Source organism: Papio anubis, chromosome 15, assembly GCF_008728515.1.
Source record: "Papio anubis isolate 15944 chromosome 15, Panubis1.0, whole genome shotgun sequence".
NCBI lineage: Eukaryota > Metazoa > Chordata > Mammalia > Primates > Cercopithecidae > Papio > Papio anubis.
In genome coordinates this window covers 77,786,645-77,813,908 of record NC_044990.1, presented here as the reverse complement: position 1 = coordinate 77,813,908, position 27,264 = coordinate 77,786,645, and the positions used below count along the sequence as shown (strand labels likewise).

Genomic DNA, 27,264 nt, shown 5'->3' with positions numbered 1-27,264 from the left:
CATCAAACCCAGCCAATGCTCAAGGACTACTGATTTTCCCCTGGGAGGGGATCTGCCCATGTAGGTCCTTGCTATTGCATTCCAAGATTATGCCAACAACTTCTTGGATGACATGACTGCCAATAAGATTTCCCCAATCCAATCCGCATGCCACGGTCAGTGAGTGTGCACGAGAAGCCCTTTCACAATGACACTGCCTCAACCGAAAACCCTTGGGCATCCTGTCTGAGTCTGTCCTGTTTTGCAGGTCTGCCCAAACCAGCCCCATCCTAAATTACTTCTTTCCTCTCCTTGGCATGCTCCTTCCACCCCATGTCGCCCACTTGCTGCAGACTATGACGGTTCAAACTGTCCCTGCCACCTAAAGTGCCCTCCCTGGTCCCTTCCATCTGCATAGGGCCCAGCTCCTGTTTCCCATCTGTAAGTGGCTTCTTTCTCAGCAACCCAAACCCTCCTGTTCCCCCGCTCTGCTGAACTTCCACAGAATTCAGGCAAGCCGCCAAGTGAACAGAAAATAAAACACTGAATCTGGGTTTCCCCAGCTGTAAAATGGAAAGCTGGACTAGATAGCCTTAAGCTAGTTATGAGCTGTCTCTTCCCAATCATTATATTAAAGAACATCTGGAAGGCCAAACAGTTCTCTTTCAAAAAGAAGCCTCAGGCCACCTGCCAGAGCCGCTACACGAGGAGCTCCTGGGCAGATGCTGGGTTGATACCCCCATGTCACCCTCCTCACACTGCTCATGAATGTCACCTGTACGATCCCCTATCTCCAATAAGATATGAGCTCCTTGGGCAACTGCCCTCTGAGAGCCACAGCTGTGGACAGTGTCCACATGAGGGAGCAGGTGCAGAGGAGTGAAGGGGGGTGCAGTGGCCTCCCCCATCCTAAACCCACGATCTGCCTGCATCCCCTGTGAACAGGCACTGTGCACGTGCACACATCTCTATCGCTTAGACAGAATGCTTTTACCAAATCTCAGTATGGCTAACTAAATCTGTGCTCTAATCTTGGGTGGGAGATTGTGACTCACGACTCAGAAAATTCCTGGCCTCTGGCTGCTTTCTCCACAAAACCATGTCTGTCAACCACAGCAATGGGCTGCTGGCTCTGAACCCTTGGGGGGTTGCACGAAATCAAGGGCCCCAGGAGTTTTTCTGAGATGCTCATGGGTACTCCAGTGGTCTGTTCCTCATTAAGAGTGTTTTCTGGTTTTGAAAACCCATCAGGATGGATTTTTTTTGGGAGGAAAAACTGCCCAGAATGATTATGAGGAGGATTTTTCTAATATTCCCCTGGTTTAACATGATACTGCTTCAGAGTACATCTCTAAATTCATTCATCCTTTCAAAAAGTGATTAATAAGTGACGAAAGGAAAACCCAGGAAAAGAATTAGGATTGCTGATAACTTTTACATCTTCAAAATGCCAAGTATCTCATCATCATTTGCTTGTTTTCTGAAGTATCATGAGACTGTACCTCGCTCTTCTTTCTCATGAAGACACCAAGGCGGAATGGAAAATAGAAATGATTTTCTCAAGGTCACTTAATGAGTCAGTCTTGGAAAAGGATCACACTTTAGATTGATCCTATCTTTCTGTTCTGAATTTTGTCAAAAAGATCAGTATGATCAACTACAAAAGCACTGGAAACATAACAGTAGTTTCTGCAAGGAGGTACAGATTGAGATAAACAACGTAGCTTTAACTTCACTGAAAATAGAGTTCTTGCATGTAATTTTCATTTAATTTGCAGATTTTTATCAACTAAGCCCTGGTAACTTATTCCACATCTGATGCTATATACTTATAAACTCTTGAAAGAAGAAAGTCATAAAAGAACTAGCTCTAACTGATTAGATTGCTTTGTTGACAAGGAAGCATAGCAACTCGAAAAGAATCGTTTTCAAATCAAATTGCACCAAAAAGTGAAAGAGCATAGCCAAAAAGGAAAAGTGCTGAGAAGGGTGCCACGTGTCAGCTTGCTGTCTCTGAGGATGCTCGGGACACATGAGAATTCGCTCCCCTTGGATTCCTGGTGGACTCTTTTGCAACACACGTGCAGCGCCCCGACCCCTGCCACGTGGGTGGAGACGGAGGTACAGAGTTTCTGATGGTGCTGCCTCCAGACACGATTTCTTGACTCTTCCTGGCTGCGCTACACGTTTCTCCCAGAAGAGTGACCATCACATTTCACTGTAACTGACGCTTTCTACTCTAAGCTCAGGGAGAGGAGGGATCGTGCTGCCTTGGTCACCGTGGGACTCCTCAGAGCCTGGCACTGAGTGTATTCTGCGGAATAGATGGTAATGAAAATGGTAGCACTGGTGAGGCCAAGAGGCAACAGGAAGCTTCCTAAGGAAGCTGGCCCGACGAAGGGGCAGTGACAGAAACTGATTTGGTGGGGTGGCACTTGCACACATAAAGCTCTACTAGGCAGATCTTGCTATGTAAACCACAGAGGGAAAATCAACCATGCTGCAATATGCGTCAACCTCAGAAACGTGAAGCTCAGCGAAAGAAGCCAGTCGTAAAGATCAGCTACATATGCTTCCAATTCTATAAAATGGCCAGAATAAGCAAGTCTACAGAGACAGAAAGTAGATGAGTGGCTGCCTAGGACTGGGCGGATGGGAATGACTGCTAATGGGGCACAGTTTCTTTTGGGGTGATGAAAAAAGTTCTCAAATTGTGATGGTATTTGCACAACTAAAAAATACTAAAAACCACTGAATTGTACACTTCGAAGGGGTGAGTTATATAGTATGTGAATTCTATTGGCTGCTAAAAAATACATCAAGGACCAGAAAATACTTTTAAAACACTAAAAAAAGTTATAGAATTAAAAATACTTGATTAATGAGAGGAACTCTCATGACTAACAGGGCAGCTCTGCCCCCCGATGCACATCTCAGATGATACCGAATGACTGTTGCTGGGGGAGGATAAAGAGAATTTTCACAGCCACAAAAAGTTACTAAGGGAGGGTGTGCAGCTAAACTCACTGTAACTGAACGCTGCGAAAATAACTGAAAGCACGTGTGAATAACGTTGAGCTGCTCTGTGTGTCGGTAGCTTCTTTTCTTGCAGGTGAAACACAGAGGTGATAATCAACCAGTTAACACTGGACAGCCCAACGAGATGAGGAGGCAATTAAAAGAAGAGCACCAAGGACTCCAGGGCTTTGCTGCCAAATGTTCCACTTGGCTTGTACCAACAAGCAGGATTCATCCACAGTGGGCTTCACCTTAGTTCTGCTTCTAAAATAGATGGACATTTTTACAGAAAAGTCTTATGGTAAGCTTTATCCTCAAGTTTGTGTTGTGGTATATAACAGCATTCTCATCATCAGCCAACTGAGAGAGGACTGGTTCCCACAAACAACAGATGACCAGAACTAAGAGAGAACTCACATTTCCAGGTAACAGGTTACTTTGAAAGCTGCTGGCTATATAACCTTCTAGAGCAGGGGCCGGCAAACATTTTTCTGTAAAGGGCCACATAGTAAACATTTTAGGTTCGGAAGACAAAGAGGCAAGAGATCAAGGATATTATGTAGTTACTTATATAACCATGTAAAATCCAAAAACGGTTCCCAGCTTCAGATTGTACAAAAACAGGCAGTTTGGCCCACAGGCCATCACCTGCTGACCGTTGCTCTAGAGGTTACAAGCTTTTATGCGTAGTAACTATCAAGGTTGGCTCCTAAATCAGGACTCTCTCAAACTTCCTGAGAGCCACAAAAACAGATGCCCAATACTATGATAATAACAAATATCTGATAGAGCCTCTGGTACCTAAAGGTAATTTTGTATAATTTTTTTTTATCCCCAGTGACAACAGTATTCTACAGATTGTGTATAGATGTCCCTGTCAACCCAGGATTGAGTTCCTAACTGCCCATTCTTGTTCTTTTCATTATATTACACTGCTTTCTATCGTGAGCATGGCTCTGAAGAAAAACAACACTGTTTTCTTCCGTTCTACACTCACGCACCACTCAACACAACATTCTGACACCAGATGTGCTGGGGGGCTTCCCCCATACCCCAAGCAGTGCTCCAGTGGACACCAGCAGCGTGTCCTATAACTTAATTCAGTCTCCACACTATCTCCCAGCAGATAACATCAGAGCCCACAGGTTAAGGGCCCAGTCCCACAAGACTGCTCCCCTACTTCAGGTAGCAATCGCCAGGCCTAACCTAAGGTTCTGACCAACGTGCTATAAGTGAGGGTTCCCGTGGTCCACTCCTCTTTTGCTAGGACGGCTCACAGATCTCAGAGAAACACTGACATCTACCCATCTATTAGAAAGGACATTACAAGGGATACAGATGAACAGTCAGATGGAAGAGATGCACAGGGCAAGGCATGGGGCGTGGCCCCTGCCCCTCTCTGGCACCCCCTGCACCCTGCTCTAGCACATATTCAGCAATCCGGAAGTTCTTTAAACCCTGTCCTTTGGGGGTTTTATGGAAGCTTCATTATGCAGATATAATTGATTATATCACTGGTCATTGATGATTAACTCAACCCCTCAACCCCTCTCCCTAATCACAGAGGTTGGGGGTGGAGCTGGGGCTGAAAGTCTGAACCCTCTAATCACTTATTAGTTCCCCTTGTAACCAGGCCCCATATGAGGCCACCCAGGAGTGCCCGGACATCAGTCATCCATGTGAAAAGACACTTCTCACTGTGCACGAAGGATTACCCAGGTGCTGAGGTAAGAGACTGAAGGCACAAACTATTTCAGTATAATAAAGAAAATAGTTAGAATAAGAATAGTCATAATACAAATTAGATATAGAGATGATCATGGACATTATCAATCATCATAAACATTATGAATCATTAGCTTTTAATATTACTCTTTGTTACATTACTAATATAACCTAGAAATAACCGGTGGGCATAGGGTCAGGTGCTGAAGGGACATTGTGAGAAGTGATCTAGATGGCAAGAGGTGAGCCCTCTGTCACGCCCACATATGGGCCGCTTGAGGGCTCCTTGGTCAAGCGGTAATGCCAGTGTCTGGGAAGACACCTGTTACTCAGCAGACCATGAAAGGGAGTCTCCTTTCCTTGGAGGAGTCAGGGAACACTCTGCTCCACCAGCTTCTTGTGGGAGGCTGGATATTATCCAGGCCTGCCCGCAGTCATCCAGAGGCCTAAACCCCTCCCTGTGGTGCTGTGCTTCAAAGGTCACGCTCCTTGTCCACTTTCATGTTCCTCCCATACTCCTGGTTCCTCTTGGAAGTTCGTAGTAGATAGCGGTAGAAGAAATAGTAAAAATCTTAGTCTTTGATCTTTCTTATAAGTGCATAGAAGAAAACACTGACGTATGCTGCCTTCTCTCTCCCTGCTTCGGCTACCTAAGAGGGAAGGGCCCCCTGTCCTGTGATGATGTGACTTCCTTCACCTTGTCAATCACTTAGAAGACTCACCCTCCTTACCCTGCCCCCCTTGTCTTATATGCAATAAATATCAGCGTGCCCAGCCGTTCGTGGCCACTACCGGTCTCCGCGTCTTGATGGTAGTGGTCCCCCGGGCCCAGCTGTTTTCTCTTTATCTCTGTCTTGTGTCTTTATTTCTTACAATCTCTCGTCTCCGCACACGGGGAGAACACCCGCTAAGCCCCATAGGGCTGGACCCTATACTCACTGTGGAGATTCCAAGGGCTTTAGGTGCTGTGTGTCAGGGGCCAGTGGTAGAGAACAGATACATCTTTCTTATCCCAGCACACAGAGCTTCTTTGCTACAGTGAGCAAAGGGAGGGAGACATGCACCATGAAGCTGTGGAGACTCAGGTCACACAGGCACCACTTGGATGATCATTACTATAGGAGACTCCAGTGATTGATCTGGAGGTCTGAAGACAAGGAGTATCTGCAAAGCCTGCCCTGGTCCTTCACTGTGATGAGCTAAGCACGCTCTAGCTCATCACCACCAATATCATAAGCACACAGAATTTTCACCGTCTCCCACCTGGTCTTCTTCCTCTACTGTCACCTTTTCTTTTTTTGAGTCGTCATTGCACCTTGACCTTCAGGGATCAAGTGATCATTCCATCTCAGCCTCCTGAGTGGCTGGGACTACAGGCACATGCCACCATACCTAGCTGATTTAAAAATTTTTTTTGTAGAGAAGAGGTCTCACTATGTTGCCCAGCCTGGTCTCAAACTCCTAGCTCGTGCTATCCTCCTGCCTTAGCCTCCCAAAGTGCTGGGATTACAGAAATGAGCCACTGTGCCCAGCCTACCATCATCCCTTCAAACAATGTTCATATTATGACTAAAATGAGCTTTCTTAAAAACAAATCTAACTTACTCTCATGTTTAAAAGGCCTCACTGACCCACCACTTCTGGCAGGATGAACACAACAGCAATTCTTAGTTTGGTAGAACGCCCCTGTCCTGGCCTCTGCTCTCTTCCCAGCCATGTCTTTCACATTGCCTCTTTCTTATGGGAACCTCAATCTCAGGCGAGTGCAATTCCTTGCTGTCCCCACAGCTGTTATGAGCCTCTGTGTGTTTTTTTCATAAGGTCCCCTGTGACTGAAACACCTGCCCCAGTGCTGGCCTCAAGATTACCCCCGCTGTGTCCCTTAGGGAGAACTGGCCACGGCCACCGTTTAGGCCTCAGGGTTCTTTTTTCTCCTCTTTGCACAGACTCCCATAGAAACCTAGTGCCTAGTGTAGCCTCATGTTTACCCCTTGCTGGCTGCAAACTTCTTGAAGGTGCAGGCGGTGTCTTATTTAATCCCTCAGGGTAGTACACTGCATTAGAGCCAAAAGACAAAGAAGTACAACAGCTCCTGTCCTCCGAGAGCTCATGTTCTACTGGGGATGAATAAAACACAAACCCATGACAAGTTATGTAATGGCCCTGGCAGTGGAAAGATGATCGCAGCTGCAAGTAGCAAAATGACTCTGAGATGCCACCTGCTTTGGAGAAGGCAGTTCTGCTGGGAGACAGGAGTGAGTCAGCAGGCAAGGAACTACTGAGAGCAGCTTATGTGTGTCCAGCACAGTGTCCTAACATGAGTTTACAAAAGAACGGGACAGCAGTGGATGCGGAGGGAGATGAGAAGTGGGTGTCACAGGCTTCAGCCAACACTCTGCAGCCCACTCCATCTTCACTGCCATAGGCCCATGAGACAAGCCTCCAAAGGCCTTTGGGTAGTCAATGCTGGCGGGAAACGTCCAGAAAGATCTGTAAGAGGTCAAAGCACACTTGATGACGTTATCACATGCCTGTGCTTAATGATGAGTGTGGGACCACTGTACCCTGCGCCCGTCAGCACCTAGGTCTCATGTCCCAGTTGAAGTGAGATGTACAGGGCCATCTCCCTGGTCACTGTTCGTCAGAGCCGTGGAATGGGAATATGCCACACAATGGACTAAAAATGCTTCAGGAGCATAAGATCATATTGACTTTCCCACAGAGTGAAAGTAACTTCAACTGGTACCAGTGTGACCACAGCGACATCCCAGAATGAGGCCAGCCGGTCAGAACAGAGTGATACTGATCCTCCCCCACTTCCAGCTCATGCAGCGCTTCTCATCCCCATGTCTCCACCGAAACCCCTTTCAAAAGTGAACTCATTCTGCTGAATCCAGTGGTCTTCTTCCAGTCATCATCTCCACTTGGCTTTTTTTTTCAGGGGGTGGGGGTAGTAACATCTGAATCTGTTCCTGAAACACCTACTTTCCAGAAACAGGCTCCCTGGCCAATGAACTGGTTTTCTCCTTGGACCCTGGGTGTTCTTTTTTCCCCCCCTCTTTACACTCTCTAAACATGGGTGTTACTTTCTACTGTTCTCTCAAAGTATCTGTAGTTCTTTTTTTAAAAAAATAGAGATGGGGTCTCACTGTGTGGCCCAAGCTGGTCTCAAACTCCTGGGCTCAAGCAATCTGCCCACCTGGTCTTCCCAAAGTGCTGAGATTACAGGTGTGAACCACTGCGCCTGGCCTCTGTAGATGTTTCCAGCCCTGATTATTCATCTGTATTCAGTTTGCCTAAAGTCTCTCTGTATCTATTTATTACGCTCATATTTGCTCATTAATTCCCACAGTTCCTAACAACTGCCAGGCATTATTCATATACTGGAGATACAGAGAAAACAAGTCTGCTCCTTCCTGAGACACAGTGGTGGAGACAGGGCAGTAAATCAGCAGTGAGCATCAGGTTAGCGGCGCCACGAGAGACACGCAGTGGCTACAGGGGTAGAGAGAGCCCTGGAAGCCCCCTAGGAAGCTGGGGAAGGCTTCCCCAAGGAGGCGATATTTGTCAGGAAAGCCAAGGAAATAGGAGCTAGGCAAGGGAAAAAGATGTGTATGTGGGAGGGGTGGGGTGAAGGGGTTGGTACAGCGAAGTTCATTCTGGGCAGAGAAAAGGGAATATGTAAAGGTGAGACTGCGTGAAACAACACGAGCAGCGGTGAACTGCGAGTAACCCAGAGCGGCATGGCTGGCCTAAGGGCTTGCACATGTCAGCAGAAAGGAGATGCGGCCACAGAGCAGGCAGCAGACTTGTGTTGGAACCACCCTGAAAGCTATGGAGAGGCCCTGAAGGATGATAGCTGGAGTGAAACAATCAGATTTGTGTTTTCACAGAGATCACTGGTGGAGGCTGTGGGGCAGGCTCAGGAGGGAGGCAGTCAGTGACAGAGATGGAAGGGAAGAAATTCAGGCAAATGGCGCCAGTGGCCTGAACTACAGCACTGGAGATGAATGACCGACTTACATCAAGGAGGGAGACTCTTTGGGGCTGACCTGGTGGGGAGGGCAGGAAGGACATGGATGCATAAGACGGAAATGCCTGGGGTGAAACCCTAGGTTTGGACTTTCAGGTAAATGATGGTTCATCAGGTAGGGAGTGAGAAAGGGAAACGAATTTAGCAAAGAAACAGTACATGTCAGCTGTGCGCGGTGGCTCACGCCTGTAATCCCAGCACTTTGGGAGGCCAAGGCGTGTGGATCATGAGGTCAGGAGTTCAAGACCAGCCTGGCCAACATGGTGAAACCCCATCTTTACTAAAAATACAAAAATTAGCTGGACGTGGTGGCGAGCACCTGTAATCCCAGCTACTCAGGAGGCTGAGGCAGGAGAATTGCTTGAAGCCAGGAGACAGAGGTTGCAGTGAGTCAAGATTGCGCCACTGCACTCCGGCCTGGGCAACAGAGCGAGACTCTGTCTCAAAACAAAACAAACAAAAAAAGAAACGGTACCTGTCAAGAGCTGATGGGACACTGAAGTGGAGAAGTCTTACAGGCAGTAGGATATTTCGGTCTGGGGCCCCAGGAGAGAGGGAGGTCCATTCTCTGGATCCTGAGGGACTCACAGGAGCCATGAGCTCAACAAAGTGGTGAGGACAGAGGCTGAGTGGGTCCCCTTATGTGTCTAGCGTGAAAAGCTCAGTAGGCAGAGAACTGAGTCTTGGGAAACAACCTATTTAAGGAGTGAACAGAGGAAGAAGAGTTCAATCCAAAGTTCAGCATCAGCCCAGCCAAAGCACTCCTCTGAGAGCTGGGCTTTAGAAACCTCCTTCTATTTGTCTCCTCCTCTGGGGTTTCTCCTTTCCCCTGTCCATCTTACACACTGCAATAAAATGACATTTTTCTGAGATAACTGTCCTATCTTTGTTACTGAATAAACCATTTTTCACAACCAATGTCCAAGCCGAAATCTACCGTCAGGTTTAAACTACCTCCCTCCATTACGAGTTACTAGATCATTCCCCATTTCTCACTACATATCTGCCCACATGTCAGTCACAGGCCTCCTGGAAGCCTCTCCTTTTTAGGGTCTCATTAGCAGCTCCAGGCCTCACTCTTGCTGGTCCTCTCCTCTGGAATGATGTGCCTCACCCTCTCCACCCATCCAAATTCCACCTGTCCTTCTACTTCCTGAAATCTTTTTTGGCAGCATCAGTCCACACCAGTGGCTCTCTCCTCAGCTTTTCACTGCATGGATGCTTCAGTAAATATTTCCTTGTCTTTGGATGTTCATCTATTTCAAGTACAACTGCCTGAGCTCCCTGAAGTTGGCCACAAACTCATGGAGGGAAAGGACATGTTCTTCATTTCTTTTGTGCCCACAGAGAAGCCACCAGTATTGGTCAGCGAGCTTCCCAAGCAGTCTGTGCCCCCAGAGTCACGTGAGGAGCACATGGCAGGGGGTAGCAGCGAGCACCTGCCAGATGGCAGGATGAACTCTGGCATAAGCAGGCAAGAGAAATCTAAAGAAATACAACACTGAATCAAGACTTGAGTGTTATTTTGGAATACCTGAAATGAAAAACTGCAGACAGATCATGTGTAACATACAGTAGTTAGTAACTGAAAAAAATGACATTCTGACTAAATAAACTCAGATTCTATGAAAAGCATCTAAAAATCAACAGTTTTTAAATAAATAAATAACAGCTGCATTTTAAATGAAATACACAGTATGAGATTGCCTACAATAAAAGATACAGCAGCAAACAACAAAAACATACATTTGAAACATAAAGAAGAAGATGGAAGCAAAAGTTCTAACTTAACCCTAATTAAACCTGAAGCCTGGCACTGAGTTTCCTGCCAGCCAAAGTGAAAAGGGGGAAAAAAAATCACCAAGGAGCTCTCATATTGGGAGGTATATGAGTTAGGGATCAGAAACAGAGATCTCAGAGTCAGACACAGCTGGATCTCACTCCCAGATCCCCATCAGCAGCTGCCCCTGGACAAGCAAGCACTCCCCTGAGCCTCCAGGGAAATGAGGGAACACCTGCATCTCTCTAGGCGCACACTGGGCATACGTGAGATAACATATACTGAGTACTTACCATAGGACTGGCACAATAAATGGTGGTGGTCTTTTTACTGATAAAGAGTGAAACATGCTAATTCTGCAAGAGAGACAGGACCCAACCTCCATAAGAAAAAGGACTAGGGGCTATCTTTCTTATACCTGTGTCCTCAATGTCCAGCCCTAGGCCTAGCATATAATAAGCACTAAGTACTTATTTGTTGAAAAGTAAACGAAAATCAAAATAAACTTTTCCCCAGGTATTACATTCCGATACAACTGCACCCTGTACAGTACTCGTGCATGCACACAAACACGGCAGATAATTTCCAGTGGTGGTTTAACAAGAGTTCTCTACGTGGTGGATGTGAATAACACTGAGACACAGCTGAGTGAAGAAGTTCAGCAGGAGGCTAAGCACTGAGTTTTGGGTGTATCCATGTGCAGACCCTAGAAGTAAGCTTAGCAAAAAATCAAGTCTGGTCTGTGCTGCCCAGCAGACCACTCAATGTAAAAGCCCGGCAAAGGCCCAGGGGCTGGTGTCCTGCTCTGGACTTCAGACCTGTTGGTGAGACCATCCTATGAAAGTGGAGGAGTCTGACAGCAGTACGGACAGCCATAAAGGCCCGTGCCACTTCACAGGCGCCTGGTGGGAATGCACGCTCCAGCAGGGCAGGGATTTGGGTCTGTCTCATTCCCTGAGGCCTGGGTGCAAGCTGGTAGATCCCATGATGTTCCAAGTATCTGGGGTGGGGAAAGACACCGTGCGGAGTTTACGGCAAGGCAGGAAAGGAGAACCATAATGTGGGTCCATAGGGTCCTGGAGCGAGGGCGTGTGCACGCAGCCAAGAATCCCACTTGTATAAACTACTGCTGCACCACGAAGTGCCTGTCCGTAGGCCGTAACGTGAGCATGTGGTCAGCAGTGTAGACCCACCACGTTACCAAGCCAGGCGGGCCGACAGAAACCCGTCACCAGATGGACATGGGCATCTGGGCTCAGCATGAGTGGGGCTGCAGGGCATGCGTGAGCTGCAGAAGCAGACATGCCAGACCACCCTGGCAGCCACCTCTGCTGCACCACAGCCTCTTCCCAGCTAACACCGACTGCCACAGCGGTTGGGCCCCTCATGACCAAGTGACAGAGGGGAAAACAGCCAAATGGATAGGCTGGCTCAGGACATGAGTGGCAGCTGGAGGAAACGGCTGCATGATGGCTCGATCTTGAAAGACAACGATCAGGGGAACCCCTATGGGCAGAGCCCGGGCAGCACATTTGGTCACCAACTCTGAGTGGAAAGAGAAGTGGCCTGAGGCAATCACACGTGAGGATCTGCTGGGCATGGCAGATCACCTGGTTGGCCGGTCAGGGGACTGGAAGGAAGGGCACAAGGAGGACCCAGCTAGAGGAACAGCAGCATCAAGTGTTTTGCAGGTAGTGCCCACCACGGGCATCCACCACCGAAAAGGCACCAAGTGGAAGGTGGGCAGAATGGCCGTGGCTCCATCGCCAGATAACCCAGTGCTGGCACACGAATGGATGGCCACGGTGGCGGCACAGAGGAATGTGCGGTCCCCTCACCCAGACCGACCTATCTCCTGCCACTATGGAGCATCCAACCTGGCACCCACAGAGACTGCATGCACCGGATAACCACCGTCTGCAAGCAGAACAGTCACGCGGCGCCGAGACGATGCTGGGCCCTTTCCACCCTGCAGTGTTATGGAACACATTGTCCCCCACCCCTTGCCCCTGCCCCAAATTCACACACTGAAGCCTTAACCCTGCGATGTGACTGTATGCTGACAGTGTTCTCTCTCAAACTCCTTGTATAAAAATCTTCCTGAGGAGGCCAATCTGAGAAATGCAGCTTCTCTGGTTTGCTTATGAGTACAGATTCAAAGCTCTCCAATGGAGAATCTCCTCCCAGGACTCCCAAGGTATCTCAGACAACATATTTCCCCCAAATCTGCTCTTTTGATATTGGTGAAATGGAACTATCAGTCCTCTATCTTCAAGATTATCTAGGCCAGAAACATCAGAACACCCCCTCATAAGCTCTGTGCCTCTACCTTTATACTCAATCACTACTCAGTTTTTCTGACCTTGATCATTCTGAGTTCTCATACCTTTCGCTCTTCTCTGTTTCCTTGTAGGATTTACCTCCTGCTAAATACAAGGCTTCATCTGTAGCCTGTGTTCACCTTGGATGTAGTTCTTCTCTTACAGAACTTATTAGTTCTTTGCTTTCAGCTCTCAGCTCTCACCCCTATAGAGGTGACTCCATCACCTACATATATATGTAGCTTCCACATCTCCAAGACAGAGATGTCCATCCTCCAGCTTTAAATACATCATGAGCACCTTTATGGCATGTTCCAGAGTCACTCAAATTCAAGCACATCTTTAAGAAACAACTTCTGCTTCTCTCTTTCTCTTGTAGACTCTGCACCTGATAAGGTGCCCCCTTCCTCCCATCCCAATATAAACTCTGGGACCTGCATCTCCAATGAGACTCTAAGGACCTCAAACCTGATTTCACTTCTCCAAACCATTGTGAGATCTGCAGACCTACTTCTTGCATCTAATGCTAGTGGGAGACAGAGAGATGGCAGAGGTAATTGTATGGTTTACAACTACCCCAGGGGTAAAGAAGGTAGAGGCGAAAAATGGGGAGCCCTGTAGGCTGGCTCACAGAAGTGTCCTAGAAAGATCAGGCCTGAGGTTTTAGCCTGATGTGCACTAACCCTCCTTCCTTCGCTGCCCATGGAAGACAAGTGTGGTATCAGATTGTTTGGACACAGTATTTGTAGACAAATGTGCAATAGTTTCTGATTATTGATAGCAAGGTTGAGAAAACACAGCATTTTTAAAATCTACTCCTTGGTTGTTCCATTGAAAATCTTCTTACCTTCATATTCTCTTCATTTCAATTAAGGAAAATCAAGAAGTTTTACATTTGTTCTTCACTCCATGGCATATGATTAGCATTTTAACAGGAAGACACTGTGGCTTTTACAAGATTATAAAAACAGATAAATAGCACATCTTGTTAACTAGGTTGGTGTTTCTCTAAGAAGTCATGCTTATCTAATATAGGTGGAAAAAGAATGTCCAGTTTGACCAATCTTTCAGCTACAATTTATTTTTTACCTTCTTAAAAAACTAAGAATCGCCACTAACAGAGACCTACATTCTCTTTGGAAATATCAAAATCTGCTTGCAAGGCACTGGAATAAAATGTAGTCTCTATCTCACATGCAATCACAGAGGAAAGATTTGCTGGGGCCACTGAGAATTTCTAAATTTTTAGTGATAATTATCACTTTTACCTGCTGCTGTCTCTGTCGCCTCCCTTGTGCAAACTGAGAGAACATCAGCTGCCGGTCCAGCAGCTCCATCCTCTGCTGTCTCTGGATGTCTAGCGTGGCTCCCATCCCAATTCTGGCTTCGCTGGTGGGTTCTGAAGAAGAGAAGATGGGTTCAAGTGTCCAAGAAAAGAATTTTGCCATCCAGCTGGGGATGCAGAGCACCTGATGCACCTGGAACATTTTGCTGTTGTAGCACAGACCGGACATCTAAAAGAAAAACGTCCAATGTGATCGATTAAATGTAGTATCATTTTAAAAAATGTACATGACACAAAAATCAGCAGCCTCCAAACACTGCACATAGTGTTCTTCTTAGTCACAGCGTGTTAGGCAATAAGCAAAATCCTCTACCACAGAACACTAAGCAGTACAAATCAACACAAAACTGAATTTACTCAGTAAAACAACATTGTTTTTTATTGAATTAGAAGAGCTAGCAAAATTCTAATCATTTAGTATACAAAGTTCAGGTAAAAGATTGTCAAGACACTGTCTTCATTTTTTAAAAAGGTGTAAGAGATCTGATTATTGAAACACTTTCACACTGTACTGACTCTGTGGTTACCTTTGTTGGCAGATGGCCATCGCAGAGACACCAGCAGAAAACAACTGCTGTGTCTCAGCTGACCCAGTCACACGATCAATTTATCAGAGAATAAACACAATCTAAAATCTTGGTTTTTATTTACATAGTGTTTTAATCAGTTTTTCAAGTACTGATTTTTCTAGATATTTAAAATCCTCACCAACATTAGTTAGCAATGAACAATTCCATTTATAAACCAACCCTGTCTTCATCTTGAAGGTCATTTATAATGTAAGGTTACAGAAGTCTCAAGGCTTCCTATGATTTTCTAGCTAAAAATGACTATGGCTATTCCTTTGTTTAAAAAAAATAAATCTTGATGTGAATTTCATTCTTAGGATTAGAAGATCAAATTAGAACATATTTGACAACTTTCTAATGTAAGTATACTTCAATGTTTTAATAATAAAATTTAAATTGATGAATTGGAAAGAATTCTTTGAGACTGTGTTATACACCAGGCACTGTTCTGGGAACTTAGAATACAGCAGAGAACAAGATAAGCAAGGCCCCACTCTCACAGGGCTTATAGCAGTCAATGTGGAGAACAGGCAGTAATCCAGTCAACACGTAAACTATTTCCGCCAAGTACTGGGAAAGAAATAAAGTGACTTGGGGCATGAACCTACTCTGGGGGCGGCAGGGGACATCAGGGGTGCCCTCGGAGAAAGCGATACTTGAGTGAAGATCTTAAGGATGATGGGGTGCCCATGACTTGACAAACTGGGGAAAGAACACTTCAGGCAGAGAAAGCAGCAGATGCTGTGCAGCCCGAGCTTGGGAGTGTCTATCAGGTATCTTGGGGGGCCACTGAGTGGGCAAGTGGCTATGTAATTCTAGAACTAAAGGAAAAGTTGGAGATAAGGATTTCGGAGTCACTGGATATGATGTGACATTTAGGGTAATGGGACTAGAAGAGATAAAATGGGGGTGGGGGAGATACAGTAGAAGAGAGAACAGGACTAAGGACTGAACCCAGGAGTGTACTAATATTCTACGGACGGACAGAGTAGGAAACGCCAGTAAGGAAATCTGAGACGGGGCTGCCAGTGAAGAGAAAGGAAATAGAAGAGTTCAAGCTAAGAAGTGTTTGAAGATAGGGATGGTCAGCTACATCGAATGCAGCTGCTAAGTAAGACAGAACTAGCCACTGGATGTCGCAAATGGAGGTGTTTGATAAACAAGGTGTTTACAAGAACAGTTTTGGTACCAAAGACAAACTGTAGAGGGCTGAAGAGTAAATGGTGGACAACTTCTGGTTTCAAATAATTTCTGTGCCCCTTCTCTCAAAAATAGTGTAAAACAACAAAGAAAATGAAGAAAGAAACAAACTCCAAGGTCCGTGAAACTAGAAACTAATCCTGAACCATGCTAACAAAATAGAAAGCTTATCAAGTGATTATAAACCACTCTGCATATAAGCAGCTAAGTCCAAATGCCTGCAGAGAGTCCTGTGGGACTCAGACAAGCACAGGGACTGGAACAAGCTTGTTCAACCTGAGGCCCATGGGCCACATGTGGCCTAGGACAGCTTTCAGTGTGGTCCAACACAAATTTGTAAACTTTCTTAAAACATTACAAGGTCAGGAGCAGTGGCTCACACCTGTCATCCCTGCACTTTGGGAGGCCAAGGTGGGTGGATCACAAGAGGTCAGGAGTTTGAGACCAGCCTGACCAACATGGTGAAACCCCGTCTCTACTAAAAATACAAAAATTAGCCAGGCGTGGTGGTGCACACCTGCGGTCCCAGCTACTCAGGAGGTTGAAGCACAAGAATCGCTTGAACCTGGGTGGTGGAGGTTACAGTGAGTCGAGATTGTGCCACTGCACTCCAGCCTGGGCGACACAGCGAGACTCTGTCTCAAAAAACAAAAACAAACAAACAAAAAAACCAAAAAGAGTTATGAGATTTTCTTGCAATTTTTTTTAAAGCTCATCAGCTATCATCAGTGTTAGTGTATACTATGTGTGGCCCAAGACAATTCTTCTTTCAATGTGTCACAGAGGAGTCAAAAGACCAGATACCCCTGGACTAGAGGGTCTAGGCCCTGTGGAAGGAGGGTTACTTAAGTCTGGGTAAGAGGCACCCCAGTTCCTCCTCATGCTCCATGTACCCTTTCTCTCCTCCACAGAGAGAAGGGAAAGCTCTGCAGGGCATGAATCAAGGAGGGTCCATGTGGGTAGGGAAGGCCAAGGCCTCTGCACAGACAGACTATGTGCATCTCATGGGGCTGTCAGCATAGGGGTTCCAGAAGAAGCCAACAGAGGGAATATGGATATTATATTTAAAGAGATAAACAGCTGAGAGTTTTCTAGAATAAATAAAGAATATAAATCCTCAGGATAAAAGTGCAACAGTCCCTAAAAGAATGTTAAAATGAAATTTACATCTAGATTCACTGTGGTGAAACAAAAGAAAGAAATCCTTAAAAGAAAAGCAACCAGGGATAAAATACAGACTGTTTGGAAAGAAAAAATAAACTGTTAGCAAATTACAGCAACAAAAACTATAAAATACTTGGGAATTTTATATATATATGGCCTTGACAGAAAAAGATGAAAAAGATAGTAAGGGATATTTTTTCAAAACCAACCCTAGTGATAATAAAGATACCAGTTCCATGAATAGGAAGATGCAAAACTGTTAAGATACCAATTTTCATCAAATTAATATGTAAATTAAATATCATTCAAAATAAAATCTTAACAGGGTGTTTTGTTGGAACGTAAATGCCAGTCCTCAAATTCATGCCGAATATTTAAGGTTTGCTTTTTAAAAACACCATGTTGGGAGAAAGAAGCCAGACCCAAAGCCTGAAAACATGATTCCACTTCTGTGAATGAATTAACCTAAACCACACACTAAGCAGTAAAACGAGACAGCAAAGCGCAAAGATGATGATGGTGTGTGCTAGGAGGGGTCACAGAAGGGAGGCAGAAAGAAGAGGAAAGGGGTCACAGGAGAGAGGTGGGAAGGAAGGGGGGCACCATGGGCTGCGGGGCTGGCCAGGCATGGTCTCTACCTGCATAGTGGATTGTGGATATATTTGCTTTATAGTGATTTACACAGCTTCGTGACAGTTACAGTTTGTGTTATACATCACAATTAAGAGTTAAAAGACAAAGAAATAAAAAATCCAGAAAAGGCAAGGCAATTTTAAAGAAGCATAAGTCCTATCAGATTTCAAGACATACTATAAAGTTGGGCTACCTAAAACAGTGTGGTCTTTATCTAGGGTTACTTAAATAGACCAAGAGAACAAGAGCTTAGAAATAGGATCCCTAGTGTAAGGGCACCTGGTATTCAGCAGACATGGGTAGACTAGGAGGGAAGGGGCACATGGGCTATACACGAGGAAGAGAAAGAACAGGGCCCCTTCCTGACACCAAACATAAACTTGCAATGGAATAAGAACTCAAATAGAGTTCATAAAATTGTAAGTCTTTCTGCACAAAATACAGAAGGAATACCTTTTTGGCACTGGGGTGGCAAAATATTTTAAAATAAGAAACATAAGGTACAAACTAGAAAACACACATTGGTCTACTTTACAATTTAAGAGCTGTAGTATGCCAAAAGCTACCATAAATGAAGTGAAAACACAAGTAAGAGGCCTGAGGAAGGTACTCAGAATTCATACAGCCAACCAAGGCAGCATTCAGAACATATCAAGAAACCCTAAAAATGTGTAAGAAAAAGCCCAGTTTTAAAAGCATATGAATAGGTAATTTCAGAAGAGAAAACTCAAATGGCTAACAAACTCATGAAAAGATGTTTATCCTCACTTGTTTTTAAGGGACTGAAATCTAAAATGAGCAATCTTAAATACAGCAACAACTGGCAAAAACGTAAAGGTCCTCTATCATCCAGTTTTATCTCTCTTTTTTTTTTTTTTCCATTTTGTGGCGAATGGGGTCTTGCCATGTTGCCCGGGCAGGTCTTGAACTCCTGGGCTCAAGCATCCTCCTGCCTCTGCCTCCCTAAGTGCTGGGATTCCAGGTGTGAGATTTTGGTAAGGATGGAGGGAACTGAGAACTCTCACACAGTCCCAAGGGAAGGTGAAGCTATGGTGCCTCTGGGGAGCAATGTGGCAACACCAAGTAGAGCGGCCATGTGCTTTGAGGCACATTCCACTGCAGCCCTGCATGAGAGAGACAGGAAGCAGAAACAAATCATCCCCAGGAGGGGAACAGCTGAAGAGTGGGTTATCCATACAACACAGTACTATACAGCCATCCAGATGAACTCCGTGTGTGTACTGACGTGTTTAAACGGAAAAATACACATAAGAGGTATCACATGTTGCGCTTATCTTCTTGCAAAATTTCAAAAAACAAAATAATAGTCTATGCTGTTTGTGCACACATCTGTCTGCAGTAACTACAGAATCACAGAAAGTAGCCTTTGCTGTAGAGGGGTGATGGGGCACACGGTAGGGGGTAGGGAGTGGCATTCTTTGTAACAAATACATATTTTTAATGAAGAGAGATACATCAAGTCAATATGGAAAAAAAAAAAAACAGTAATGAATTGGAGGTAAGGAAGTAGAAATCCCTTTTCTGAAGATCTGGTATAAAACAGAAAATGGGGTATATATCAGCATTACACTGATTTCAGCAGAAGATAGCAAAATGTTATAAACATAACAAAATATTAAAAATATAAGACAAATTAGAGCTGTGAGATTTGAATTAAGTACAAAATTAAACATTTTTATTTTTCGGTCTCAAAGCATCCAACTGTGATTGTTGATTTGTTCACTGCTCCCATTAGCTATTTTAACTTCATGTATCTGGAAGCTGTTCCTGTTTGTGGACGCTGTTCTTAGGCACACAAACACAACTGACCCTCTCGTCACAACAAAGTATTCTGCTGCGTCTTTAGTAATACTCATAGAGAAATCTACTTTGTTTGATCTTAATACAGCCATTTCAGCTTTTTTTATGCTTACTGTCTCCATAATATATCTTCATCCTTTTAATTTCAGGCTTTTTTCGTGACTTTGTATTTAAAGTGTGTCTTGTAGATAGCATATGGCAATTTTTTTTCTTTTAAATTAGTCTGACAATCTCTACCTCTTGATTGGAGTGTTTAGCTATTATTCATACTTAATGTATTTGATTGAATAGCTGGATTTTGCTATTTGGTTTCTGTCTGTCTCAACTGTTTTTTACTCTTTACTCCCCCTTTCCTACGTTCTTTTGTACTAAGAAATATTATTTAGTATTTCGGTTTTTTTCAGCTATATATCACTGTATTTTTCCCCACATATTTGCCCTAGAAATTATAATATTAATTCAAAATTGAGCATAATGTATTTAGAGTTAATACTGAATTACTTCATACAAAACAGGAGAAGCTTGCAAGACCCTACAGTAAGTCCTCACTTAACTCACTGATAGGTTCTTGGAAACTCCAACTTTAACTGAAACAAAGTATAATTTTGTCTTCTCAATGCTATAATGAAAAGATGCTGAATGAAATGACATTATTTGAATGATGTTTTGCTTAAAGTTGGAATTTCCAAGAACCTACTGACAAAGTTAAGACTTACTGTAGTTCCATGTAATGTCTTCCCATCCACTGCGCTACTTCTGTCATATGTTACACCTATATACCTTAAAAGCTCAATAATACAATGTTGGTTCTTCTGTGCTCACGCCTGTAATTCCAGCACATTAGGAGGCTGAAGGAGGAGGATCACTAGAGGCCAGGAGTTCAAGACCAGCCTGGGCAACAGAGCAAGACCCCATCTCTACAAAAAAATAAGAATAAATAAAAAGAATCAGCTGGGCATGGTGGTGCATGCCTGCAGTCCCAGATACTTGGAAGGCTGATATGGGAGGATCCCTTGAGCCCAAGAATTCGAGGCTGCAGTGAGCTGTGATTGCACCACTGCATCCAGCCTGGGTGGCGGAGCAAGACCCTGTTGCTAATTTTTTTAAAATCATATTTTTAAATAAATTAAGAAAAATATAATGAAAATGCAGTTTTCGTCAGTATTTAAGGAGCTCACAATTTGGTAGAAGCTCTTAATTTATGGGGGGAGGCCACAGACAACCTTAAGAAACTGAGGAAGGTTAAAGATCTTCACACTCCCGTCCATGCCGTCCCTGCCCCCACAATGACAATGAAACATGAGTATATACTCACAAAACTATGTATTCCATTTCAGCAGGACCAGTCTGTGAAGAATATGGATCCTCCACCCAGTAATAAAAATAAGACTGCAAATTCCGGCAGGGAAGTAGGGCTTTTGTGTTCATCTGCTTACATTTCTATCCTATCTATCTAAATATAAACTCTGAATGGGGAGGATTTGGGTTGCTTTTGATCACTACTTGGCCTCTGCACTTAGAAGAGTGTCTGGCACATGGTACTCTAAGTATTTCCTGGGTGAATGGTGAATTAACAAATGATCCACAAAAATAAATACATTATCTTAGATCCTTTTAAAGGAAATTGGAAAGTTATGCACTCTTTTTGGTTCCAAGTTTATACTTTCCCATATGATAAAAGATAAAGAGTTCACTTGTCCATGCCACTGGCACACCAGCATGACCTCAAGTTGTCAAATAAAGTGCTACTGCACAATGTTTTGAGATTTTCACAGAGGAGTAAGACATAAAGTGCTTAAAACCCTATTCTATGGAAATATGGGACAAAAATAATTACATTAGATTTTGGCATTAATTAAGCAATTAAGTAATCACTTAATTACTGCCAAAAGCTTTGAGAGAGCATCAGTTATTATAATACTACCTTAAATTTACACATTATTTTTAATTTTAATTTTTATTATCTCTCTTTTTTTTTTTTTTTTTCCCCCCCTAGAGATGGGGTTTCGCCATGTTGCTCAGGCTGGTCTCAAACTCCTGGCTTCAAGTGATCCTCCCATCTCGGCTTCCCAAAGTGCTGGGGTTACAGGTGTGAGCCACCATGGCTGACCTAATTTTCATTATCTCATAAACCTTTTTTACATTGGGTCTTCTGAATGAGAGAGTTTTCTTGAAATCCATAGACCCTGTGAAAAGCAGGCTTTAGAAAAAGACCATATGCTTGGATTTGTGTGTCAAGGGGCTAGGGGAGCTCTACCAAGGAGGTCTTGCAGGCCCTCAGAGCTGGGGAGGCCAAAGAGCAAACGGAGGGGCCACTGAAAAAGAAGGCAGCAGTGGTGCAGTCTCTGGCAGGCAAGGGGTCAGTGCAGGATGACCAGATATAGCAAAAAGGAACAAGGAGCATATGCCTGGGAAGACAAGCTCGAGCTGGAGTTTGAGCACTTGGGCAACAGGAAGCAGGAACCCTGTCTAGGAAAGGGGACACATGGTCACGCAACCAGAGAACCCCTGGCCCACATCCAGCTGAGAGTCTAGGCCAAAAACCCAGGCTGGCTCCACGTCACAGGGAGCAGAACCCCATATGCCAACAGCGGAAGCTGGGACCTTGTAAGTCTGAGAATGTAAGGCAAGAGGAAATGCTTTTCTCTTAGTCCACTAATAAACATGGACATCGATTACACTGTTCTTCAGATTTTCCAGATGTTTAGCCGTTTTAGGAAGGGAATCATGAAATAATGCTCATCAGGCAAATAATTTAATTTGCTGGGTAGAAAACATGCAAAACACTCTTAATCATAGACAGTAAACTTCAACTGTCCTCTGGTCCTGTTTAGTACTAGCCTGAAACCACAACAGGCAAAGGTTAGAAACCATGACTTTGCAATGACACACAGGTGTCGACTGCTTTCTTTGGTCAACTGTGGCTGAACAAAAACCCACAAGGCAAGCTGGGCCAACCACCAGTCCCACATTCAAGAAACCGACCATCTACTGGGACAACAGGACAAACCTAGGGGGCTGCTTTCCCAGGGGCATGATATTGCCTCTGCATGACAAGGAGCAGCCAAAGGAATAAATGTCCCCTTGCAAATGAGCCCCAGCACACAGACTTTGTGTGCCCTCAAGGCCTGTGGTAACCAGACCCACTGAGACCTCATTTATTCACTCAACAAATATTTACTCAATGCTAACATGTGCCAGCCTATGTTCTAAACATTGGAACATAGTAGAGAGCAAAACAGAAAGATCCCTGCCCTGATGCATCTTACATTTTCCTATTTCTTCTTCTGCACTGAAAATGTTAGAGAGAGAATAAGGGAACTTTGTACCTTCCCTAATTTATTATCCCAAGAATGCGAATGCAAATTAGAGATGCCCAAAGTTATTTCTGCCATTTGTGAAACGTTTTGAAAAGATTATTCTTTTCATGAGAGACAGAACCAGGTGCCTTTCGCAGTTACTCTGAGACTTGTTATTCTTTAAGTGCAAAATTGATTCAGATTGAATTTTCTATAGCTTTTCTATCTCATATGAGGGAATAGAAATATTAAACTAAAAAATTTTGAGGTACCCAATTAAAATGCTGGCTATCCTTCTGATTCTTGGAAAACCAAATTGGAATAGAGACAGAAATAATTAGGCTAATCGCAGATCATTCATTTCTCACATACTGTCTTAGAAACCTGCTCTAGGCTTTTCCTTTTGGGAAACCATGCATAAGGAGGATTAGGTCAACTATGCTAAGTAGAACACTTCAAACAACAGTGGCTTAAATACAAGAGAAGTTTATTTTACCTTCATATTTAAAAACCTCCAACCATCTTAACTATAGTCAAAGCAGTCAGAAGAAAAAAATAAGAAAGGACAAAAAGGACAAAAGGTGACTTTAAGGAGCCTTCTCAGAAGTCTCACGAATATGTGTGTTTATACTTCAATGGCCAGGATGCCAGGACTTAATCCAGTGGTCAGACTGAGATATGAAGGATACTGAGATATGTGATCTCAGCTGGAGGCACTGCTGGCTCAGAAATACACTGGGAGGCAACTAGAGTCTCTAGCACATGGAGAAAACCATAATCAGGTGCTTATATGTAAACAAACACCTTCTAATATCTATTTTAACATGGAGACCATCCTCCTTGAAAAGCTACAGGCACTTTCTTAAATGGATTCAACAAATGAAAAATAAAAATATGGGCTTATTTCAGTTGAAACTCATTTCTTACTTTTGATGAAAAACAATAAACTAAAAGTGAATGTGAAGATCTAAAAGATTTGTGGATTTACAGATACAGCCTCAATGGTGAAAAACTCAATGTTTTCCATCTAAGACCAGGAAGAAGCAATGATATCCATTCACCACTTTTATTTAATATTCTATTAGAGGTCTTAGCTAGCATAATAAAGAAAAATAAAAGGCACAAATTGGGAAAGAAGAAATAAAGCATATAAACGCATAAAATTTATTTCCAGATGACACAGACCATCTATGTTGAAAACTCTAAGGAATCCACAGAAAAGCTACCAGAAATAATAAACACATTTAGAAAAGTTGCAGGACACAAAAATGAAATACAGAAATCAACCGTATTTCTTTTTTTCTTTTCTTTCTTTTTTTTTTTTTTTGAGACAGAGTCTTACTCTGTAGCCCAGGCTGGAGTGCAGTGGCATGATCTCAGCTCACTGCAACCTTGGCCTCCCAGGTTCAAGGGATTCTCCTGCCTCAGCCTCCTGAATAGCTGGGATTACAGGTGCCCACTACCAAGTCTGGCTAATTTTTGTATTTTTTAATAGAGATGAGGTTTCACCATGTTGGTCAGGCTGGTCTTGAACTCCTGACCTTGTGATCAGCCCGGCTCGGCCTCCCAAAGTGCTGGGATTACAGGCATGAGCCACCGCGCCCGGCCAATCAACTGTATTTCTATACGCTAGTGACAAACAATTGGGAAAACATTTATAAAACCAATTCCAATTATAATAGCATCAAAATACCAGAATTACTTAGGAATACATCTAATGAAAGATGTGCAAGGCCTATACATTGAAAATTTAAAAACTGGAAAAGGGAATTAAAGAAGAGCTAAATAAATGTAGAGACTTATCATGTTCATGAGTTGGAGAACTCAGTGCTGTTAAGATTGTTGTATTAGCTGTTGATTACTGAGCAACAAATTACCCAAGACTCAGTGGCTTAAAACAATAAGCATCTATTATCCATACAGTTTCTGTGGGGGCAGGAACGTGGGAGTAACTCAGCTGAGTGGTTATGGCTCAAGGTCTCTCATGAGGCTGTAGTCAGTCAAGATGTCAGTCTATCTGCATTCATCTGAAGACCTGACTGGCACTGGAGGATAACTTTCCAAGGTGGCTCAAAAACACACCTAGCAAGTTAGTGCTGACTGCTGGTAGGAGGCCACACTGTTGGCCACGTGGACTTCTCCACAGGTCTGCTTAAGTGTCCTCATGGCATGGCAGATGGGCTCCCCAAGGGCAAGTAATCCAGGAGGGAGCAAGATCAAAGTAGCTGTGTCTTTTATGATCTGCTCTTGGGAGTCACATTCCATCATTTTTGCCACGTTCTATTCATTGTAAGTATCACCAAGTACAGCTCAAACTCTAGCAGAGGAAAAATAAGCTCCATCTCTTGATGCATAAAAGAATCTGTGGAAACACTTAACAACCATTACCATGGCAATCCTTCCCAAGTTGATCTAATGTTTCAATGCAATCCCAAGCAAAATCTTGACTCTTTTTCCCCTTTTTTGAAGAAATTACAGGCTGACTGTAGAATGTATATTAAAAGTAAATGTCCTAAAATAAGCAAACCAGTTTTAAAAAAGAAAAACAAGGTGGGAGGACTTATATAGCCTGATTGCAAGACTTACCATAAAGCTGGAGTAATCAGTGCAGTGTGGTATTGGCATAAGGACAGATATATAGATAATTAGGAAAGAAAAGAGTCAAGAAATAAACCTATACTGGTCAACTGAGTTTTGGTGCCAAGGCCATGCAATGGAGAAAAGGGTCTTTTCAATAACTGGTAATGGAACAACTGAGTATCTATGTGGAAAAGAATAAATCTTACCCTTTACCTCAAAAGAATTATACTCAAGCTGGATCATAGACCTAAATGAAATGGCAAAAACTATTAAATTCTAGAAGAAAATATAGGAGAAAATCTTTGTGACATTGGATTAGCCAAGATTTCTTAAAAAGAACATCAAAAGCACAAACTATTTTAAAAATCAGTTAACAATGAATGAATCAAGATTTTAAAATTTTGCTTTTTGGTAACAGACAAGCCACAGATTGGAATATAATTTTCATAAAACATGTCCAACAAAGAGCTTATATTCAGAATATACAAAGAATTATTTTAACTCAATTAAAAGATAAATAGCCCAATGAACAAAACGGATAAAAGATTTGAACAGATACGTCACAAAAGAAGATATGCAGGCCGGGCGCGGTGGCTCAAGCCTGTAATCCCAGCACTTTGGGAGGCCGAGACGGGCGGATCACGAGGTCAGGAGATCGAGACCATCCTGGCTAACACGGTGAAACCCCGTCTCTACTAAAAAATACAAAAAAAAAAAAAACTAGCCGGGCGAAGTGGCGGGCGCCTGTGGTCCCAGCTACTCGGGAGGCTGAGGCAGGAGAATGGCGTGAACCCGGGAGGCGGAGCTTGCAGTGAGCTGAGATCCGGCCACCGCACTCCAGCCTGGGCGACAGAGCCAGACTCAGTCTCAAAAAAAAAAAAAAAAAAAAAAAAAAAAAAAAAAGAAGATATGCAAATGACCACTAAGCACATTAAAAAAATGCTCAACTTCATGAATCATTAGAGAAATGCAAATTAAAACCACAAGATACCACTGCATACCCAAAAGAGTGGCTAAAGCTAAAATGACTGACAATATCAAGTGTTGACAAGGGTGTAGAACATTTGGAAGTTTCATACATTGATGGTGGAAATGCAAAATGGTGGAGCCATTTTGTAAAATAACATGGTCATATTTCCTAATGTCAAATATACACTTTTCATATGACCCAGCAATTCCGTTCCTAAAGAAGGAAAACATATGCCCACACACAAATGTGTACACAGATGTTCATAGCAGCATTATTCATAATAATCCAAACCTGGAAGCAAATCAAACGTCCATCAATTGGTGAATGGATAAACAAAGTATGGTATATGCTGCATCCATACTATAGATTAATACTTAATCTATTAATTGTTACTTAATACAATAAATGAAAAATTAATTTAAAAAATTGGTGAATCTCAGAAACATCATGTTCAAATGAAAGAAGTAAAACACAAAATACTTCATATTATACAATACTAAGTATATGAAATTCCAGCAAAGGTAAAACTATAATGACATGAAGATCGGTGGTTACCTGGGGCTGGCAGTTAGATGTGGGGAAAGACAGCATGGGGCATGAAGACACCATTCATGGTGAGGAGACTGCTTTCCATACTGATTATGGTGGTGAGTACACGACTGTATACAACTACCAAAGTTCAACGTACTATACACTTAAAATTGGTGAGTTCTATTGTATGTAAATAACATCTTAATAAACAAAAAAAGGGAAAAAGAATTTTTTAATAAAAAAGAATGTGAAGATCTAGAAAGATCTAAAATAGATACATAAATCTTTTAAATTTT

At 43.4% G+C, this 27,264-nt stretch overlaps 1 protein-coding gene and 1 long non-coding RNA gene across 5 annotated transcripts in view; one reads left to right on the top strand and one right to left on the bottom strand.

Moving 5' to 3' along the window:
- UBAC2 (UBA domain containing 2) overlaps positions 1–27,264 on the bottom strand; it is a 186,691-nt gene that overhangs the window by 32,651 nt on the left and 126,776 nt on the right. For both annotated transcript variants that reach the window (XM_003914029.5, XM_031655635.1), the window contains one exon: positions 14,125–14,370. In XM_003914029.5, coding sequence (XP_003914078.2) covers positions 14,125–14,370 — 246 coding nt within the window. The remainder of the gene's footprint in view (positions 1–14,124; positions 14,371–27,264) is intronic.
- On the top strand, positions 1,936–5,568 carry LOC110741734. Of its 3 annotated transcripts, XR_004178550.1 has the most exons (3): positions 1,936–3,422; positions 4,631–4,724; positions 5,378–5,568. It is a non-coding gene; the product is annotated as an uncharacterized LOC110741734 (long non-coding RNA). The 3 variants fall into 3 exon arrangements; XR_004178551.1 differs by having other exon boundaries at positions 1,936–3,298; positions 4,631–5,568; XR_004178549.1 differs by having other exon boundaries at positions 4,631–5,568.